Raw genomic sequence first — 18,499 nt, forward strand, 5'->3', positions numbered from 1 at the left:
TTTTGCCATTAATTGTAATAATCCAGTGAGATTTTTGTTTGCACAAGGAGTCTGACAACAGCCAGTGCTCCACACAGAGATCTGATCTCATCATCATCATCCAGTCTGTCTGGAATGACATGAAGAAATAGAATAAACCGAGACAGACTAAATCCAGAGGAACTGTGGCAACATCTCCAAGATGCTTCAAGAAACCTTTAATGGCAAAATGAAAGTTTGGAAATGTACAGGTGCATCTCATGAAATTAGAATGTCGTGGAAAAGTTCATTTATTTCAGTAATTCAACTCAAATTGTGAAACTTGTGTATTAAATAAATTCAGTTGTCCAGAAGAAAATCATTGACACCCTTCACAAGGAGGGTAAGCCACAAACATTCATTGCCAAAGAAGCTGGCTGTTCACAGAGTGCTGTATCCAAGCATGTTAACAGAAAGTTGAGTGGAAGGAAAAAGTGTGGAAGAAAAAGATGCACAACCAACCGAGAGAACCGCAGCCTTATGAGGATTGTCAAGCAAAATCGATTCAAGAATTTGGGTGCACTTCACAAGGAATGGACTGAGGCTGGGGTCAAGGCATCAAGAGCCACCACACACAGATGTGTCAAAGAATTTGGCTACAGTTGTGCTCTCCTGAACCACAGACATCGTCAGAGGTGCCTTACCTGGGCTAAGGAGAAGAAGAACTGGACTGTTGCCCAGTGGTCCAAAGTCCTCTTTTCAGATGAGAGCAAGTTTTGTATTTCATTTGGAAACCAAGGTCCTAGAGTGTGGAGGAAGGGTGGAGAAGCTCATAGCCCAAGTTGCTTGAAGTCCAGTGTTAAGTTTCCACAGTCTGTGATGATTTGGGGTGCAATGTCATCTGCTGGTGTTGGTCCATTGTGTTTTTTGAAAACCACAGTCACTGCACCCGTTTACCAAGAAATTTTGGAGCACTTCATGCTTCCTTCTGCTGACCAGCTTTTTAAAGATGCTGATTTCATTTTCCAGCAGGATTTGGCACCTGCCCACACTGCCAAAAGCACCAAAAGTTGGTTAAATGACCATGGTGTTGGTGTGCTTGACTGGCCAGCAAACTCACCAGACCTGAACCCCATAGAGAATCTATGGGGTATTGTCAAGAGGAAAATGAGAAACAAGAGACCAACAAATGCAGATGAGCTGAAGGCCACTGTCAAAGAAACCTGGGCTTCCATACCACCTCAGCAGTGCCACAAACTGATCACCTCCATGCCACGCCAAATTGAGGCAGTAATTAAAGCAAAAGGAACCCTTACCAAGTATTGAGTACATATACAGTAAAATTAACATACTTTCCAGAAGGCCAACAATTCACTAAAAATGTTTTATTTTTATTTTTATTGGTCTTATGAAGTATTCTAATTTGTTGAGATAGTGAATTGGTGGGTTTTTGTTAAATGTGAGCCAAAATCATCACAATTAAAAGAACCAAAGACTTAAACTACTTCAGTCTGTGTGCATTGAATTTATTTAATACACAAGTTTTACAATTTGAGTTGAATTACTGAAATAAATGAACTTTTCCACGACATTGTAATTTATTGAGATGCACCTGTAAACTGATGTTTCTTACTGACACACTACAGCAAAAGACAGAAAAAACTGACTTAAAACTGACTTTTTTAGCTGGTGAAAATACTAGTTTTCTAATAATTCTGGCTACCACTGTATATATAAAATCAATTCCTTGTGTATATTTGATGTTCAACAACAAATATTTGATCAAAATCCATATTTTAGGCAAAATTATTGAGCTAATTTCCTCCATCTGTTTGGCATGCATGCACGTCTTTAAACTTGAAAAATAATTTTTTTTACAAGTGTGTATAACCATAATTTAAACAATTTAAAGACTGTTTAAAAAAAAGAAAAAAACCTTAAAGGGCCAGTTTTTCTAAAAGCGCAAACTGGGGTCTTTTGGGGTTAAAATAGTACTGTCAGGATTTACTAAAGACGCACAGTGTCGATTTAGCTCTGAAAAGGCGTGGACACAGTTATTTTTGCGCCTGACCTTATTGAATATACATTTCTAGCTGTTTCCCTTTCAGACGCAAAATCTATGGGAGGAGAATTTTACTAACGTTTGCTCTCATCAAATTACTGCCATTTGTGCCATTATTTAACGCCCCCAAAAAGCAACTATTTAACTACTTAAACTATTTTGCGCTTGAAATGGCTGCAATTATTGTTGCTAGGAGAAGGAACTGCAGAGAACAGAGAGCACGTGGTAGAAGGGAGAGGATTTTTCCACACGTATTAATTTATTTGGAAAGAACACATTATCTGAACATATCGTTTCCCAAGCCATGTTATTTTTAATTTATTTCAGGAAATAAAAGACGACTTGAAACCCTCAACTAGGAGTCATGCAATACCAGCTCTATAAAAACCTCTTGCAACCCTTAATTTTTTGGCCTCCGGTTCTTTGCAATGTACTGTGGCTTTTTTTAATTTATTTATTCTTTATTCATGACTACGCAAATTTGCGCTGCAATTTGTATATTGCGTTGGTCAATATGTTGCATCTGTGTTCTTTATTTTCCACGCCCATCGGCACTGTTTCGGAATTGTGCTCTAATTTGCCCTATTTAGTAAAACTGGCCCTAAATGTTTACTTGCATAACTGCAACCACAGACTGTATAAGATACAGTATATGCATAAAATAATAAGACAATTGTTTCATCACTCAAGTCATTGTAATTGTAGGGTCCAATGATTTACGCAATGTGGAAAACATGGATGGAATCGCGGCATCCAGTTATCAAAATGGAATGTACTGTGGAAAATCACAGAACTTGAATGAACAAATCAAATGTAGGTCAGTACACTTAAATCAAATGCCAATATAGACTAGTATCTGTGAATATTAAACACACGGTTTCATCTACAACACACATACTGAAGCACGTGACACTCGCTGTGTTTTCAGCGCCTGCCATGTGTCCGCTATGAGCACATAAATACTAATATATATTTCCAGAGCTACTTTGAAAGTCACTTCATGAGCATTTGACCGTTTCATTTGAGAAAAACTACCGTCGGTATCGCACACACACACAAACAAACGTTTTTTTTCTTGAAGAAACTGACAGAAATGTATTACCTTAAGGTTCCGAATATAAGATGACCCTGATTATAGGATGACTAGCAGTGCATTAAAATGATTTTAATGCACGATGTGGAGGCCACGAACCACCTGTCACGAACTGGTGGTTGCCTCTGCGAAGTGCATTAAAATTGTTTAATGCACAGCTAGCCGTGCATTATCCCACTTATACCATGGTCATTTGCCAGTATTGACAAGTTAAAGCTGTTAATGATGTGTGCAGTGCAATATTTTGCCGGAAGTGTAAAAATGACGTCAGTTACAGCTTTTTAACTCTAGCATTCTGCCTGCTTCAAATCAGACACAGAGATGAAATAGTGCGTAAGGTCACATTTATTTAAATTATAGCATTTATTTAAATTAATTCTAGATGAGTTGTGTGCATTATATGCGTCTGCTCGTCTCTCTACAAGCAACGAATCTGTTTAGTTACTTCAAAAACACGATTTTACCACCTCGTTGCTGAGGAATATCATGTAGCGAACTAGTATCTAGGCAATTTTATAAATAAAAATCATGGGGCAGTGTTGACAACAAGTTTCTGTGTGTGCGCAGCGCAATCTGCGATCTCCGACCACTCTCTCACACACATTTGTTGTGTGTGTGTTTGTGTATGAGTGATGTGTGGGTTCGTGTGGGTTCGTGTGCGTCAATTAAAGCAGTGCATTAATAGAATGGTGATTAAACTGAATTGGAACTACCTGTGCATAAAACAGTTGTAATGCATACCTGCCAGCCAATCAGAATTGAGTATTCAGTCAGACCATGTCTGAATACTATATATCAGTGATGTTCTGAAATGAAGAGGCAAAGTCCTCAAAGTTGTTTTTTATTATTTTTTTAATCAAATGTAAATTCATGTCCCAGTCACATTTTCTTGGTTAAATAAACATTACTTATCACTAGCAGAAAAAAATAAAAATAAATCTATTTAAGTGTTTTACATTAACAATGCAACTAATATTCTATTTATTAAAGCCAGGTAAAAATCTGACAAAATTAGTGTTTTTAAGCATTTGACATTTATTCCAAAATAATAACTCAAGGCAGTAACAATTTAAACAATATATTTATTTTGTGAACTTACGTTCAGGTATTCTTTTTAATAGTTAACTTTTAAGTTTTTTTGGATCATCAGTCATCAAAGCTCAGTAAATATTGGTCACAGACATTGAGATTTACTTTAAATTTCACCAAGCGGATTACTCATTAAAATCTCCCACACAGGGGATTTCAGAAGTTAGTGGGACAGAAATGTCAATTTTATCTTATCTTATCTTACCTTACTGTACCTTATATCTTAACTTATTTTATTTTATTATTTGTTTATTTATTTGGCTAATTAACAGGTTCTATTATTATTATTATTATTTACTTTGAATTGCTACTGGACAATAACCGCTTACTTTAATTTGAGCTTTATTTATAATGAAATTATATACAGTGCGTGATGCCACAATAGCGCGTGCAATTGAAGAGTACACGCAACGAGCACAGTATCGGCTGACAAGACAGGCAAGTTCATTTTTCTGAGGTGAGAGAGCCTTTTTTTATTTTGTAAAAGGATACAAAAATGTTAGAAATAGAAAAATGACCGTGACATATAGCCCAGCAACATCTTATGTGATTGGACTGAATTCAGATAACATATCCGACAGAAGAGTCAACAGCTTTCATAAAGCCTGAGTGATTCTTAGACTATCACTGTTAAAAATTGCTGTTAATTTACGGCAGAATTTCAACAGTAGGCTATAATCCTATTATGTTCAAAAGCGGTACATTACTGTTTTTTTTTGTTTTTTGTGAAATGACGTAGACACAATATAACGGCATTCTACTGTATTTATTACTCGAAGGAAATAAAACATTACTATCCAGTATTTTTGTAAACTGCAGTGAGCACGCGGGGACTTCATCTGTCTTGTTAACAGGTAAATTCCCCTTTGCTTTGCGCGATTTCATAGACAAAATACATTACATTTGCTACTGCAACTAATCTGTATAGTGGATATCGGAAGTGACACTATCTTTTATTTGCTCTTTTCAGTGATAAACGCACCAAATACGACATCATCGAGTGCAACTGGATTTCTGACTCTGTGACTCGGATTATATTATTCCCAATTACAGGGTGAGTTTCATTCATCATGAGATAATTGTTATGCAAAGTTAACTTTTCAAACACTGTTGCATTGAAATCACATTGATGTCTCTGTAACACGCTGAAATGGCCGGTGTTGTTCGCTACCCAGATAGCACACGTACGTCTGCAAGATGTCTGTTAAAGATCTCTTGATCTGGAAAGCATCTGCTGTCTACAAACGTCTGACAGACGTCTTTCAGATGTCAGTTTTACATCCATTCTAAATCATAAACATCTTAAAGACATCTAATAGACGTCTATTTGACATCTAAAAGGAAACGTCCTATAGACGTATTGCAGATGAGCAAACACTCTAAAAAATATGTCTTGCAGATGTAAATGCAGACGTCAAATAGACGTCTGTACGTATGCTATCAGGGTAATAGGCTAATAAGCTATCAGTTTGCAGAATTCGCTAACGTGTTAAACCTCCACCGTTTGAAAAAAAACAAACGAACAAACTCAAAATTTCGGTGTCATTGTGATTGCAAATTTGGGTAAGCATGTTGTAGTTATTATTGTATTATGTTTTGTATTAATTATTCTAAGGGGGATTTTTACTGTTGTGCTTGTTTTGCTGTTTTTATGTTGGTTATGTTTTTGCATCAATTCAAGTTGGTTTTGTAGTTAAAGTGATAGAATACTTATTAGCTGGATTTCTGAATCGGAAATCATATGCTTGGAGCACTTAAAAATGTAAACATGAAAGCTAAGTATGAGAACCAATGTTTTCATGTGTAAAGCTAGTATGTTTGAAATTGAGTTTTTATTTACCATGCACTTGTGTGGACTTTCAGTGGATGGGCTTTCTTTGTTGCCTAAATATAAATGAAAATAAATTTTACAATACACAATTTACAGTATACACATTTTGACTTAAAGGTCTGTCCAGACCAGTCCATATTGAAATGCTTTTCTTATGTTAGAAGTGCTGAACTCTGTGACTTGTTTAAAATGATTTTAGTTTTCCTTGCATTCATTTGTAATCTGGCAATGTCAAATTAATGTTATGTCAATGCTGAAATTAAATGTGAATTAAATTAAAACATTAAATGTGTTTTTCTTTCTAAAGGTTCAGGTGAAACACCAGGAAGAAGAATCCAGCACTGGATGATCAGCCTTGAGGAGCACATCTTTTGTGAGGGCATCCAGCTGGCTTTTCTGTCTGGACTTGCAGCTGATTTTTCTACTTACAACAATTTCAATCTTTAATACCAAGCTGAAGACGCATGCATGTTGGAATTTATTCAAAGGTTAGATACATGGATGCATACATTAAATTCTCTTCACATTTTTTTTGTATATCACTTTTTACAATACATATATTTTTAAAGCAGCTTTACAGAAAATGTATGTTTCATTGAAACATTTGGCCCTAATAAACAGGGAATCTAGCATCAAATAGAGAAATTTCCTATCAAATATTTGAGCCCCAGTGAGCAGTAGGTGAATGTGTCAAGGAAATAAAATGTCCATCGGTGGTGAGGTGTTGGTGGAAACATTGAAAGGAAGCAGATTCATCTAGGACCCATCCTTTTTTAGCATTAAAATGATGATCATGTGCATATGTTACAGTTCTATCAGACATGGCTAAAATAGTAGGGTATAAGATGTGTTATGTCAATGCTTGATCAAAGAGATATCTTTAATCTAGACTGAAACACATCATTCAGTCCAAAAGATCTGAGTGTTGGAGCTTGTTAAGAAAGCTTTCCTTTCCTGACAAAGTAAAGCTAAGTGTTCTTGATACAAGAATAGATATGTTATCCGTGAGTACCCTTTTTGGTAACACTTAGTTAATAGTTAGTAAGGTAGTTGTTAAATTTAGGTATTGGGTAGGATTAGGGATGTAGAATAAGGTCATGCAGAATAAGGCATTAATATGTGCTTAATTACTACTAATAAATGGCTAATATTCTAGCAATATGCATGCTAATAACCAACTAGTTCAGAGACCCTAAAATAAAGTGTTATCTTTTTTTCCCTCCACACTAATTCTAAACACACAATTTTTTTTCAGGTGGTTCATTGGGATAAATCCAGAAAAGGGGACCAAGGCTGGAGGAGTCATATCAAAGCAGACAGGGAAGGTCACCCAGAAAAAGAAAACCATGAATGGTAATGGTTTTTATACTGTACAAACTGTATGTGTTATTGCCCTACACCAACCCTACACCTAACCCTACCCTTTACAGGAAACGTTGTGCTATTTCAGATTTTCAATACATTTTCAATACCCATGTCATACCCTTGTCATTATACAAATGTATATCCTCATTTGTCACAAAAACGTGCGCACACACACACACACACACACACACACACACAGTCTCTTGATCTCTCTCTATATATTTTTTTTCAGGTATTCATTCATTTCTATTCACTCAAAAACATTTACTCAGGTGTTCTCTGAGTTTTTCACTTAATCTTTGTGTCCAGAGTTAATTTTTTGGACAGCCTGAATGACCTATTAGAATGAATTGTTAAATTGTTACAGCTGAAATGTACATTTATTGTCATAAATATAATGAGCTTTGGGCTTTATTTTACAATTTCTTTTCATTTTGTACCAATGTTCTGTAAGTCAGAATCTGATTTGGGGAATATTTTGAGTTTATTTATGCTATGACCAGAATGTTTTTTTTGTTTGTTTTTTTAATAAAGCAAAACAAGTTTTGAATCAACACTTTAAAGTTGCTTTACTTGTGTTACATTTCAAGTCACTATTTCAAAGGCTACAAATATATATTAAAAATGTTGAAAATGTTGTCCTTTTTACTAGCAGGCCATTACTCAATAGCATACACAATAGTATAGTACAGGGTTCCTCAAATCTTACCCTGGAGGTCCAATCCACTGCAGAGTTTAGCTCCAACCCTGATCAAACTCACCTATCTGTGATTTTCTAATGATCCTGAAGACACTGATTAGCATGTTCAGGTGTGTTTGATTAGGTTTACAGCTAAACTCTGCAGGAAAGTGGATCTCGAGGTCCAGATTTAAGGAGCCCTGGTATAGTATATTTGTATTGTAGTTTACACATTGTTAGTTTAGTTGTGAAGAAGAGCAAAAAAAGTGTTATGCTGTATTTGCAAAAACAGTAGCCAACTGTAAATTTCACCAACAGTAAGACACTGTTTACATTTTACAGTAACTTGCTGGCAACCATGCTGCCAGTTATTTACCGTTTTTTAAATAAACAGTAGCCAACTGTAACTTTGCCCAACAGTAAGATACTGTTAATTTTACAGTAACTTGCTGGCAACCAAGCTGCCAGTTCTTTACTGTTTTTTAACAGGACAATTTTTAACGGTGTGGGCACTTTTATGTTCTTTGGTCATATTTTTAAAAATACATATAATTTCGGACAAATTCCTTTTTCTTTGCCAAACTAACAATAAAAACACCTTAAAAACCTTTTACTACCTTTCTATTATGATTTTTTCATCCCACACCCAGACTTTTAAACTTCAACAATGAAAATACAGTTTAAAAATATGACTTATCTGGTAACTATTAATGTACCTGAATTAAGCACTAGTACAAGAATTAAATTACATTATAGTATTTAATGTGAGACCACTATCAATATTACTTTTTATACAAAATATAGCTTTCGCACAGTATTGGTGTCATTTCCACCACAACACTAATGTCCCTTTAAAAAGTTTGTGTGAAAGATTGTTTAGGTGGTTTCTATGGAAATGTTCAGTGACATCAGAGCACATGTTGGACATGGAGGAAATTAAAAATTTTCATCAACATATGAAGAAAAATCAAGGTAAATATTGCTTGATCAGTTAATATATATATTCTGCATCATTTCCAAACATGCTGTACCTTCTAGGGTGTTTTTAAAAAGCTAAAAATTTTAATTTTGCATACATGAAATGCTAAGTATTAATTGAAAGCTAATCAGTGAAGCTATCTTCCATTTTTTCACAAAAAAACTAAAGAAATGTAATTTCCACTGCCTCTGTGGTGGAAATGACATTTATGGTTACAAAGTACAATTGATATGTTTAATGACTTTGTGCATTGAGTTTAATGAGTGTGATGAGTTTAAGACTTTTTCTAATAAATATCTCTGCTGTTTCTCTACATTCATGTTAATTCATTGTCATTTCCACAACACCCTGTCATTTTCACCACCACCCTGTCATTTTCATCACGACACATTTAAAAAAAATATTTAAAAAGTGCTCATCACACATTAAAAATGTATCCACAATTTATGAGATCATGCTCTTAATATAAAAATTCAAGTTATTTATTTTCCAATAAGCTCTTATCCAAACCAATATTAAATTTCAGAGTGTGACAGGTGTACAGTTCAGCATTTGGTCCTTAGGGCAGTTACTTCATTTGACAAATTTGAGTGGCATAAGTTATTCTATATTTAAATAACAGCTGTATATTGAGATGTGGTGGAAATGACATTTGTTCATTGCAGGATGGGAAAATGTAAAATATTAACAATTTCTCTTGTAATCTAAGTTTGTCCTCTTAAAGACCTTAAAACTAGACAAATTATTTAAACTTATGAGACTGTATTAGTTTTTTTTATTCAACTTCATAAAGCTAAAAGTGCCCCTAGTTGAAGAAACGCACGCCTACGTCTTTCAAAACAAAACTCTTGCATTAGAAAAACACAGCATGTTTGTTGTTTCTTTTGTTGTTGGCGCTTTTCCACTGCGTGGTACGACTCGGCTCGGTTTGCATTTCCACTGCAGTTTAGTACCACTTTAGAGAGGGCGGGATTATACACGTCACCTCATCAAGTTCTCGCTGGATCAGCTCCTAGGCTATCAACGAGAGGAATGTCTGTACTTCCTCAACAGACCACAAAACAGCCATTTTTTTGGTTGTTAAAAAAAAGGTGCGTTCGTTCAAAACAGTTGCGTTCATTCAAAAAAAAAAGTTGCATTCGATCCTTCGCTGGCTGTGCTGTTTTAAATCTAGCGGGTCTGGTGTCTCGTGTCACAAGTTCAATGATGCAGGTAGTGACGATTCTCTCCAGGCCAATCAGTGATCTGCAGGGTTTACACGTCACATTTTGGTAACGGTATGGCTCGCCTGGAACTTCAGCCAAGGTGGTACTGAAATAAGTACCAGGTTCCAGGTGTTGAAACACAGTGGAAATGCACTCTCCACGACCCACCAGTTAAAGAGCATATTTTTTTACAAAATGAATATAACCTTGTATGAAAATATCACATGAAAAGTGAATCCAGGATTTAAAATGTTTTACAAGACAAGAGGGCACAAATTTAGTAGAAAAAGTGACAGTTTCATTGACAGTTTTCAAAAACCGTTTTATTTTAAACATTGCAAAAATTTACATCATGAGAGGGAGTTGTTTGCCGGGCTCTGCATTGACTCAGTGCAGAGTAGGTTGGCATTCAGTATAGGGATGTCACGAGAACTGATAGTATGGTACCAAGTCGGTATTTACATTTTAAAATCCTGCCGGTACTTGTTTTTCTTCAGTAGCAAAAGTACCGGTGGTACCGAAGGTAGCAACTAGCGAGGCTGCAATTCTTCCGGAACTGATGGGGGCAGGCAGAGCATATGCACGGAAGTGTTTCAGTCGCTCCTCAAAGGGTAAAAAAGAAGAAAAAAAATGGCTACAAGGCTAGCACACAGAAGAATTACACATGGAAGACGGCGATAGTAGCCTATATGAAAAAGCACTATCTGAAAGCACGAGCGCAGCGCATGATCACACACACATAACTGTCTGACAGCTTACAGTTTGTTCATTCGTTGTGTATCCGTTCGCGGATTATACTTTTTAACATTATTGGCTAATATTATTCTTTTAAAAAATATTTTTGGCCTGCCAGTATGTCAGTGAATTTAAACTAATGCTTGCATTCAGAGTATAGGTGTGTGTGTGTGTATTATTTCAAGGACAAGTGCCACTAATGTTTTCAGTGTGGTTTTTGGTGGTTTCACAGGTTTCCTAACAAGAAGAAGTATGGTGCTCTTCCGTGCCTGGGTGCATTTTCTGCAGGTGAACAGAGAGGACTTCACTTATGCATCTGCTTCAAAAATTACAGTGGTATATAGCGTTCACTTCATATTGGAGGATTATCATCCCAGCTATGGGATGCCTAAGCAAGAACCAAGTGAGACTCAGAGCTGGTGCGGTTCCTTCGGTGCACATAGCACCTTCATTGGGTCTGCTGTCAGCCTGTGGTTCGGCCACTGGCAGGAGACATGATGGTCAACAGTTGCGTAACTGTTTTAAAAAGTGGGTGGGACAGGAGTGAGTGTGAGTGTGTGTGCGTGTGTGTGTGTGCATGTGAGTGGGTGGGGGGGGGGGGGGGTCATATGTATGGAAATAAAACTTATTTTTAACTTGATAGTTTCTTTCATACATGTATTAGGCTATACTAAAATGTATTATAAGGCAGAGATTCTTTACATCAGTGATACATAGATACACAAATATGCTTTAACAGTTTAGCGGTAGAATTGTTGTTAGGCGTGTCAGAGGTTTTGGGTTCTAATCTGCCCTCGTATGTTTTTTTTAATTTTTTTTTTAACTTATTAAAATCAAAGATGTTCATCAGTGATCCTATATCAAGAGTAGGGACACGTGTGTATTTTGTTTTGTGATTTAACCGGAATGAATACATAGTCTCCGCAACATCATTAAGTGATAGATTGAAGCGCTGAAGACTGTGCCACTAATAACATTGCAACAAACATTCAGTATGATTTCAAAAACAACAGATTCCAGCGCCAGATCGCATCATATTTAACAGAAACGAATGTCAGGGGGGCCATCTGACAATTTCCACAGTTACAATTTCCTCAGCGTCCAAACTGTCATTGTGGTCCATTGTTTTCCTATTGTTTAAAATGACCACGCTCCATCCCATTACGTCACATTTGGCGTTTTTCAGATGCATAAGTAAAATTTTCTCACAAAAACGACTCCAGAAGCCTCAGTAACATATTTATAAGTATCTAGTTCCTACATTATTTTTCTATACATTGAATTTGTATAATTTGTATTTGGCAACACTTATTGTTGCGGGTGTATTATTATTATGTACTATTGTGCAGTACAATGTATGTCCCAATGTAGTAGTAGTAATAATAATAATAATAATAATAATAATATTAAAACTTTTCCTTTTTTAATTATCCAGAAAAATTACAATGGAAAAAACTGAATTTGGTAAAAATAAAACAGAATTTGAAGGAAAAAAAACATAGTTTTAAATGTATTTATTTTTAAACCTTTAATAATTATATAAATTAAAAGATCTTAAGAAAATATATAATAATTTGTATAAGTTTCATGACCTCAAATAATTAGACATGTTTTTTTATTTACTAAAATTTAATTTAATCATTAAAATTGAGTCCAGAAAAATTTAAATGAAAAAATAAATAAATAAAACATTGAATACAGAGAATTGAAACTGGGAAAAAAGAAAAACGGAATGCAGAAAAATGATTACTTGGATTGAGCTTTAAAACATAAATGAAAAAAAAAAATTTAGGGAGAAATATTTGTAAAGTTCATGATAAGATTCAGGGAGAAATATTTGTAAAGTTCTTGACAAGTTCACGACTCATGATAAGAAATGGTAGAAGGAGAAATGAGCCATTTAAATTTAGTTTTTTGTTGTTGTTGTTAAGTTTCCAAGACAAAAATCTGTTCAATTATTACCAAAGCAAATCAGTAGTACAGGAATTGGTAGAGAAATGTCTAGAGGAGGGGTCCAACACTGCAGGAAGGTAACTCTCCAGGAGCAGTGTTGGAGACCCCTGGTCAAGAGAGACATTTTAGAAATGTCACAGACTATTATACTGAGTAATGGCCTGCATAGAAATCCAACTGCTCAAAACCTGAGATGAAGACAAAGACACTTTAGACACTGCACTGCATCTGTGGGTCACACAGGTAAACAAATCCACTCTGCACTATCCAGTAGGTTGTGCTGCACAAGGGTTCTGTAGAAACTCTCAGACAAGTAACCTTCACTCAGCAAATATGATAGATGATCAGGAGACACACTGTGAGAGATGACAGCACTACTGTGGGAGTAAAGGTGACACATTTTAACAGATACTCACTACTGTGCACAGTCGATGAGCTGATACTCGTTTGAGCGCTCGAAACAGGCCTTCACCCCCTCATCATCCCACAGATGCTTTGCATGCTCAAAAAACTCCTGTAAAAACACAAATAACATACAATATAGAGTTAGCATCTATTCATGACACACAATAATTAACTAAAAATTTAATTAAAATTAAAAAGAGGGAAAAAAAGCACTTTGCTTAAAAACAATCACTCAAAATTATAACAACAAAACACCTTTGACACTAACAATCAAAGGGGGAAAAAAAAGCATTTCACAGCAGATTGTTGTGATTAACCAACCACATTTAACTATTCTAGAGAACTAAAGACTGGTTAGGAAGTTTTTGTATAATGCTAGTAAACTGTACCATTGACCACTTTACAGGACATTATTCTTTACATATCATTCTAATTCACCATCTGACTCCTGTTGTTGATCAGTGAAACTAAGGCACACATTCTCACAAACTTTAGCCCTATTTAGATTGTAATTGTGTTTCATGTTTTTCTGTAAAAATAAATTTGCATGACACCTCAGTAGGGCTGAAATGATAAGTCAAGGTTATCAACAACATCAAAAAAAGAAGAAAAAAAAAAAATTATAGCCAAATATTTTTTCTTGTCAAATAGTCGCTTCATCTCATATGACTTTATGTAAGGGTCTGCAGTAACGTAGTTTCACCAGTGGGGCACTGTAGGGCAAGAATGTAATAGAGGTCCCTCCGGGACATGCCCTTTAGCTGGACTGAGTGGCAAAACATCCTGCTGCATGACTAGCTTTAATAGGGGAAACTGTGTAAACTGGAGTAAAACATCTGGGAAATACATAAAACAAAGCCTGTGAATGCTTTATCTTCTAGACAACACTATAAATACAGTATAGGTAGATCTAAATATGTTTGATTACTTATGTCATTGTTATATATAGGCATATCGCCCAGTCCTAAAATTTGTTAAAGCACTAGGCATTTTAGAAGCTTTCAAATTTATCTAGATAACTGGAGGGGTTACATTGGTGCCGTGACCCGGATGGGAATGAGGTTTAGGGGGGTGATCTATCTATACTTGCTTTGTAATGAAAACTGGGTTTGTCTATCCTTAACTCTCAAAAACAACTCGTTTTTTTTAAGATCAGTGCAAAAGACACTAAAAATACTCTGTTGATTTTGGTCACACAAATAAGTGTTATACATCAATCGAAACTGTTAAGTGTCTACTTTTTTTTGGGTACACTCACAATAACAACACAACTTTGTGCTTTTGGAAAAATAATAAAACAAACAGGGTGCGCTCTCTGTCTTCTCCGTCTCCGCGAACTGTTTTTAGAAACGCGTCACTAAAATGAACTGTAACTCAGCGAATACTCAACACAGACATGAGAGTTATATCTATAGAAAGCTTGAAGTGTATACTTTGACATGAAGCAAGTCCTATCGAAAACAAACATTCTGTGATGAAGTAATCTGTATAAAATCAACACGATGTTCAATCTGTCCCGTCTGACTCATTATCTCTAATGTGACCCCGCCCTCACGCGACTCGCGCTGTTCATATGCAAATAGCCACGTGGTAAGTGCGCGCGTGCAAACGCCCAACACAAACAAAGAGGAGGTCCTCATCGCGGCTACTCTTACTGCTCGCGCTGAGTAAAGGAAGGATTTCCCTCAAAAGAAGAACACGATTTCATCCAGCAGAGGAGATCAATCTGATGAGTAAGTAATGTTTCTTTTTTTTGCATTAGTTAATGTTTTATTGTGACATAAACTTAAACATTTTACTAGTTGGGTTTTTCCCAAACGACAACATGATGAATGCTACGCGTCTAAGAATGTTTAGACCATGTTTATTATTAATACTCTGTTCACAAATATATTTTAATAGCGTGCACAATAATAATTAGTTTCTCAGATATAAAATATCATTTTTTATAATACAAAGTACATCCTTTTATTGTACAAAGCATGCTTGAGTCTGTGGCTACAGAATCATATCATAGACTACTATAAAATAATTCATACTAGACTATATGACTACAAAATCATAGTTGGGTTTTTCCCAAACTATAATTCCTGACTACAATGTTTGAAATCGTGTAAAACATTTTGAATATGAGGGGCAATTCACTGTATTTAAATTTCTTACAGCGCTATGATGTTTTCATGCTCTATATAAAACAATAAAAGTAATATGAGTGTACACTGTAACATGATGAATGCTACGAGTCTAAGTATGTTTAGTACATGTTTATTATTAATAGCCTACTCTGTTCAGAAATAGATTTTAATAAAGTGCTAAACAATAATAATTAGTTTCTCAGATATAAGATTTCTTTCTCTTTTTTTTTATGATAGTACAAAGCATCTGTGAGTCTATGGCTACAAAACATATATATATATACAGATGTTCCTGATATTAACATGCTCACAAATGTTTTTTTGTTTGTATTTTATTGAATCAGATACCAGCACCTGATGTATCCTGATGTCTCTTCAAACTGTTTTCCTCTGAGAGCGCTGTACCAACATCAGATGTTCAACTACACTGATATTCTATGTTAAAACAAGCTCCTTTTCTACTGATTGTTTTTTTTCTTCTTGAATCCATGGAAAGAAGTAGAAATACTTAAATAAAACGCATAAATATCAGGTATGATTTACTTGTTTCACTTGTTAGACAGAATCTGCTGCAGGCTTAAAGTCTGTTCACATCTCTGTGGTTAGATCAGTGTGCACAATAATGTGTCTTTGACCTTCATTATGTATGTTTTGATTATACTGTGTTGTAAATAAAATACAAATAATTTAAAAAACCCTTTTTTTCAATCTCCTCACATTCTTTCTTACCTGCCTCACAGTCACAGTCACACTGATGGGCCATTAGGGGAGGGCCCTTTGTCTCTCAGGTGAAACTCACTTAATATTCATGGCCATTGCCACTCCCTTGCATATAGACCCTCGATCACAAAACACGTCTTGAAAATTTTAAATCAATATATTGTTTTCTGTGAATGAGTAAGCAGAATGATTTTCACATAATTTTGAAGTAAATATTCTAGCCTACAAGACTGATTACTCAAAAGTCTTATTCAGAACTATTTAGTGTGGGTTTTAAGGCCTTATTTCAGCTAAAAAAAAATTCCCAAAACTTACTAACCACGCACAATATTTTTTTTCTAAAAAATGCAAACATGCACATCCATCTTGGTCACATATTATTGTAGCACAGTTTGTGCTGAATACAAAAAAAATTACATGTTGGTCAATAGTATGTTATAAGTAGCTGAAATAAGCACAAATATCAGGGCATGTCAAAACATCTCAAGGTGCCCCAAAATGACCTCAGACCCCAGAGGGTTAATTAACCATCCCTCCTGTAGAACACAAGGCTCATCAAAATGGTAAATATTAAATATTTAATTGTGAGTTGCCAATACAACATATAATCCAGGGTATGATTTCACCATATAAATTCAACATATAAGACACAAAATGGTCACTGCAAATCCATGTTTTGCTACCTGGATTCCAGTTGTTTCTGCAAAGTGTGGGAAAGTTCTACAGAACCACATACAAAAAATGCTGTCAGGTGATATACAAAGCGTAGTTCTTTTTCATTCTTCACTTAGGGAGTAAAAACAAGTTTGATATATGCAAGTAGTGGTTTACTGTTAGCAAACATCCTGACACTGCTGAGAGCAGGATTTATATGAATATGTAAATATGTGCTGTGTGCTTCCCCGGCAATAATAAAATAAACACACAACAAACATGACAGCAATGAGAAACCAGCAGTTAAGAAAACAAAGTGATATGGATGTGTTTGCATGAGCGCTGCAATTCAGCACTCCAGTAAAGTTGTGTAACGTCACGTTTATTTATATGACAACATAAAATAGATTATTAGGCCCCTTTTTACAAGATGTAATATAAGTCTCAGGTGTCCCCAAAATTTTCCTAAAATACCCCACAGATTATTTATTATATTATACTGAAAATGCCTATTTTGGAAGCAGAAACAGGCTGTTTTCGTGCATGTCTCTTTAAATGCAAATTAGCGGCTTTTCCCTGCCCCCTTTTGCAGAATAGGGCTGTGCCTTTACAGCCCATTCCTCAGATACTCTGCTAAAAAAACTTCTGTTTGGTTTTGATTGTCATGTCTGTCGCACTGAAATCATGCGTTTTAAACGATATTAGTTTTAACTTCTGATATAAAATTTTCTGAGCACACACATCTGAAGCACACGCACAGAAAACGGCTGTCACTCGGCATGCGAGTACTAAACTAAGTTCTCTTCTTGCGCTTAAACTGCCAAACACAAGTTTATGTTAAAAACAAACATAATATACAAATGTACAGTATCTCACAGAAGTGATTACACCCCTCACATTTTTGTAAATATTTTATTATATCTTTTCATGTGACAACACTGAAGAAATGACACTTTGCTACAATGTAAAGTAGTGAGTGTTCAGCTTGTATAATAGTGTAAATTTGCCGTCCCCTCAAAATAACTCAACACACAGCCATTAATGTCTAAACCGCTGGCCACAAAAGTGAGTACACCCCTAAGTGAAAATGTCCAAATTGGGCCCAATTAGCCATTTTCTCTCCCCGGTGTCATGTGACTCGTTAGTGTTACAAGGTCTCAGGTGTGAATGGGGAGCAGGTGTGTTAAATTTGGTGTTGTCGCTCTAACTCTCTCATACTGGTTACTGGAAGTTCAACATGGCACCTCATGGCAAAGAACTCTCTGAGGATCTGAAAAAAAGAATTGTTGCTCTACATAAAAATGGCGTAGGCTATAAGAAGATTGCCAAGACCCTGAAACTGAGCTGCAGCACGGTGGCCAAGACCATACAGCGGTTTAACCCTCTGGGTTAAATGAAGTAAGTCTTACCGAAAACAAATATTCTGTGATAAAGTAATCCGTATGAAACCAAGGACATGTCCAGTTTTTCCGTCTGGTCTCATTATCTCTAATTAGGTCACGCCCACGCGCTGCTCGCGCTATTGTTATTACAAACCTCCACGCGAGCCACGCTGCATGTAAACGCCCACACCCCCGTAAACAAAGCAGCAACGCGTTCATCTCGGATACTTTTCAGTTTTGGAAGAACACGCTGT

General features: G+C 35.7%; 1 protein-coding gene across 6 annotated transcripts in view; it reads right to left on the reverse strand.

Annotated features, from left to right (window-relative positions):
- Positions 1–18,499, reverse strand: part of gnal (guanine nucleotide binding protein (G protein), alpha activating activity polypeptide, olfactory type) — a 253,324-nt gene that overhangs the window by 144,853 nt on the left and 89,972 nt on the right. For all 6 annotated transcript variants that reach the window (XR_009268975.1, XM_058764670.1, XM_058764671.1 and 3 more), the window contains exon 5: positions 13,366–13,463. Coding sequence is in view for 5 of the 6 variants with exons in the window: in XM_058764670.1 (XP_058620653.1) it covers positions 13,366–13,463 (98 nt within the window). In the remaining variant the exon portion in view is untranslated. The remainder of the gene's footprint in view (positions 1–13,365; positions 13,464–18,499) is intronic.

The sequence above is a fragment of the Onychostoma macrolepis genome, chromosome 24 (assembly GCF_012432095.1).
Source record: "Onychostoma macrolepis isolate SWU-2019 chromosome 24, ASM1243209v1, whole genome shotgun sequence".
Lineage (NCBI taxonomy): Eukaryota > Metazoa > Chordata > Actinopteri > Cypriniformes > Cyprinidae > Onychostoma > Onychostoma macrolepis.